Source organism: Lactuca virosa, chromosome 6, assembly GCF_052849685.1.
Source record: "Lactuca virosa cultivar CGN04683 chromosome 6, Lactuca_virosa_CGN04683_v6, whole genome shotgun sequence".
NCBI classification, from domain to species: domain Eukaryota; kingdom Viridiplantae; phylum Streptophyta; class Magnoliopsida; order Asterales; family Asteraceae; genus Lactuca; species Lactuca virosa.
The window spans coordinates 52,327,075-52,331,359 of record NC_136431.1 but is presented as its reverse complement, the minus strand read 5'-3'; the positions used below and the strand labels follow the sequence as shown (position 1 = coordinate 52,331,359).

At 41.0% G+C, this 4,285-nt stretch overlaps 1 protein-coding gene across 1 annotated transcript; it reads right to left on the bottom strand.

Moving 5' to 3' along the window:
• Nucleotides 1–3,141: 3,141 nt before the first annotated feature.
• LOC145121531 (uncharacterized) lies at nucleotides 3,142–3,567 on the bottom strand. The gene has a single exon (XM_079057263.1). It carries the CDS (start codon nucleotides 3,565–3,567, stop codon nucleotides 3,142–3,144), a length of 426 nt encoding a protein of 141 aa, XP_078913389.1.
• Nucleotides 3,568–4,285: the final 718 nt, after the last annotated feature.

The following is a 4,285-nucleotide window of genomic DNA, read 5'->3' as shown; positions in this document are numbered from 1 at the left end:
AAGACTACCGATAACATTCGAAGTTGGAGATTCGGTTTTACTTAAAGTCTCGTCGTGGAAGGGACTTATAAGATTTGGTAAGAGGGGAAAATTGAGTCCAAGGTTTATTGGACAATTTAAAGTTCTTCAGAGGATCGGGAATCAAGCTTACAAGCTAGAATTACCAGAAGAACTAGAGGGTATTCATAACACCTTCCATGTGTGTTATTTGACGAAGTTCATGGGAGATGTACCCGACGTAATTCCAATTTCTAAATTAAGGTTGGATAAAAACAAGAGGTTAATTGAAGAACCAGAGGCAATCGTTGACCATAACACTAAAAAGTTGCGACGCAAAATGGTCGATTTAGTGCTTGTGCGATGAAAACATAGGAATGGGCCAAATCTCACCTGGGAAACGGAGAGTGATATGATGAGTCGCTATCCGCATTTGTTTCCTGATGTGTGATTCCGGGGACGGAATCATCCTAAGGGGGAGAGAATTGTAATGCCCGTGTTTCTAAGATAGGCATTAATGATGATGTAATAGTCTAGGTCAAGCTTTGTAACTCATTTTGAAGAAATGAAAAGGAATTATGTGATTATTATGTGAATTATGTGTTTTATGCTTAATTATTAGGATATAATTAATTAAGAATAAAAATAAGCGTCGAAAATAAATATTAGATAAACCCAATATCTACGAAGGAAGTTGTAGTGGTCGCGACAAGGATTCCGGATATATAATGAATACCGACATCCGAGTTATAACGAAGAACTTATGACTTGTCGAAGTTCCGCGACACAACCGGCACAACGCCGAATGACGTAAAAAGTGAGTTTTTGATAAACTACTTTTAGCCTTGATGATCTAAATGAAAGTCGTAGTGTTCGTTAAACCGAGAGTATGCATAAAAAGAACGCCCAAATCTGACTTCGTATTAGGAAGTTATGATTTTTCTAAGTTTCAGCTTAACAGTAGACAGCTAAAAACTCGAATTTTAGATTGAGTGATTTTTAGCCGACACAACCTAAACGAGAATCGAAGGTCTCGTCAATAGTAGTACAACGGTAAAAATACAGACGCAAACAGACGTCAGATGAAGAAGTTATGAATTTTTAACGGATTTTCCTGTCCCGGTCTGTTAAAAATAATAATATAAAAATTAAAGTTAAAATTAGCCGATGGAGTCTAAACAAAAGTTGTAGAGCATATATTTACCTACACGGGCATATAAAGAACGTCAAAAACTGAGCCCGTATGCGAAAGTTATGGATTTTAGAAGTTCGGACACAAAAATCGAGAAAAAAAATGCTAAAACCGATAAATTTCGCATGGCTGGTGTTCGGACACGTCACCCTTGTCCGGAACCCGCCTCATGTCCGAAGCAACTTAGTCATCCGACGCGCGGTCCAACCGAAATCCGACGCGTGCCCGCTGACTCCTCACTTTCGAAGCCGCCTCGCCTCCGTCCGACGCGTGTCGCCCCAGATGTCCTAGCCTCGCATGCGCGCCACCTGCCCCCTCACATCTGCTGCCGCGTGTTCGCTTCTCAGCCCTCGGATCCAAAGCTCGCCCCTATAAATAGAAGGGTGTGAGACCTCTCGGGTATATTTTAGAAAATTGCCCTTTTTCACCCTAAATTCAATATTTCTTTCATTTCAACTTCCCCCAAAACCCCGGTATCATACCAAACACCCAAAACACGTTCCAAAGTGCCCGAAGACCCGGAAAAATTTATCTTTTCGGTTTTGAAGCCCAATCCTCGCAGAGCCCGGTTTCTCATTAAAACTCCCAGTTTTATCAGAAACGATTGTTTTAGGAAACGAAGTGCTGCCCGATTATCGTTAAATCATGTGAGTGTGTAGTCACTTTCATCTTATACATAGATATGAAGTATTTTCTATAAAATACGTGCTATGTGTAATTATATTAATTGTTTATTTGAGATGACTGTTGGATAGATGTTTTATACAAGTTTTAAACTGTATATGTATTTTTATCTACAAATATGTTGGGTAAAACATGGGTAGAAGAAATAGTCGATGTGTGTTAAAATGATGAGAGGCCTCGATGTTGTTGTTGTTGTTGTTGTTGTTGTTGTAGTCATCTAGCGGAATATAGATGACGACCACGAACCTTTCTAGACAGTCCAGTGGAAGACTAGCAGGTTCGCAACTTGTAGGTGTTGGTGAACTATATGTTCATTGGTGTATTCTATCCTCCTCATGGTTGCCTTTAGGACATGTATGGCTGAGGAGTCCCCTTAGCAGTAGTGTCCATCCCGATGATAATCCTTAGGCTAGGTCCCTTGTGTTAGGTGTTTAGGGACGTAAAGTGAGGATAACGGGAATGGGTAATCAGGGTTATTGTTGGTTGATGAATTTAATAAATTTATTATTATTGTGGGTTGAAAACCCTATATGCTCACCAGGATCCGAAGCCTGACCCACTCAACTTTTTATATTACAGGTAGTGGACCCCGAGCATAGTCGGATGATGATGAGAGATTTTTGGATTATAGGCCAGTAGTTGTAAATAACTGTTGCAAGGCTTATAATGTATCGTTGTGCTTTTGATCTGTATCGGAACATGACATCCCGAGGTTTTGATATAAAATGAATATATATATATATATATATATATATATATATATATATATATATATATATATATATATATATATATATATCTTTAAGAAATGTTTTGATAAATTTTTATCATGTTTTGTTTTGGGAACAAATTCCGCAACATCTTTTAAAAAGATTACTCTGATTTTATTTTAAAAGCATAAATTTAATCGGTCTTTTCTGGCCGAGAAATTAGGGGATGTCACACTAGGGCATGCTGATGAAAATCCCTCGCAAAATTCCCCTCTTTGCCACATGTGTAGCACCCAAAAGCTGGTCGACAAACACCCTCATATTCCTTCCGACACTTGCCAAGAGTGCGACCCATCTGTCCTCCCGATTGTGCATCATCAGCCTTAAACCGCTTTGCTGCAGGCTGCGACTGAACTAGAGCATGTCTCTGCTCCCTCGTCTGAGTCTCAATCTTATTCTTCCGCCTTTGTGCGACATTCTGAAGCTCGAAGAGAGTACAGTATCGCTGAGTAGATACAAACTCCCGAATCCCAGTCTTGATCATGCTCAGGTATCGTACTAGAGCTGCTCCGAAGCCAAATACTCTGGGCAGAAAAGAGCTCGCTCGATAAACATATTGGTGATCTCTGTCATCGACTTCTTGATCTGTCTCACTGTCAGATACTCCTGAGCCAACCTTTCCCTCTCCACCAGGGGAACATACTCAGTTCGAAACATCTCCGAAAACTGCTCCCAACTAACAACAACCTTATTCTCAGGAGTATAAGAACCAGTCACCAGGTTCCACCAATCCTTCAAGTCCAGACGAAGAACGTTCATGACACACCTAAATTTTTGGTCCTTCAGACAGGAACCAGTGAAGAAGCAGCCCTCCACGTCATAAATCACCTCATAGCCACAATCGGGTCCTTGATCCCGTCGAACTCCGGGGGCTTCGTATTGCTGAAGTCTCGGTAGTGGAATGACCTCCTCCTTTGGAGTCATGCAGCAGCAACGGCTGTAGTGGTTACGGTGGCAACAGCCTCGGTAAAGGCATCATAACGCTCGTCAAACAACGCAATCATGGCGGTCTTGATAGACCCAAAGAACTCTGGGATCACCTATTGAACATCCATTGTCACCTTAGTAGCGATCATCTCGCGAATGCCATCATCCGTCAAACTTGGCCTCTCCGGGCCTCCAGTTCCTGATCCAGAACTTATCGTGTACACCATACTGAAAATGAACCAAGATATATTAGAAATGCCATAATTCATACTGTTACAACCATTACAAAAAGACTAAACCTTCAGGGTTCGTGACTTCCTTGCTACGCATACGGGTGATGTGCTTACAGTAGTACGGACCCATACTACCTTCCACACCTACCCACATTTGTCTCAAGGGGTCGTCAAGGACCACCTGATCACAAAACCCAACATTTAGGATATGCATACATCTTATACATATACTCAAGATTGGCAAATCCTTCCATACACTAGCATGCTACAACCTTCATTCACTCATGAAACTTCTACCAACCCTGCAGCCGCCCGTGCATGCTAATCATACATAACATCGGATTCCATAGACAGTCAAATACTTGATTCTACCCTAATCCCACAACCATACAACGAATAGGAAATAAGGTTAAATCAAACATTCCCAGGCAATAAAACTTATTTGTGTACAACTATGATGCACACACTAAACAACTACAATA

Excerpts from the sequence above, each read along its gene's own strand:
- LOC145121531 (XM_079057263.1), bottom strand. The coding sequence starts at position 3,567 with ATGACTCCAAAGGAGGAGGTCATTCCACTACCGAGACTTCAGCAATAC.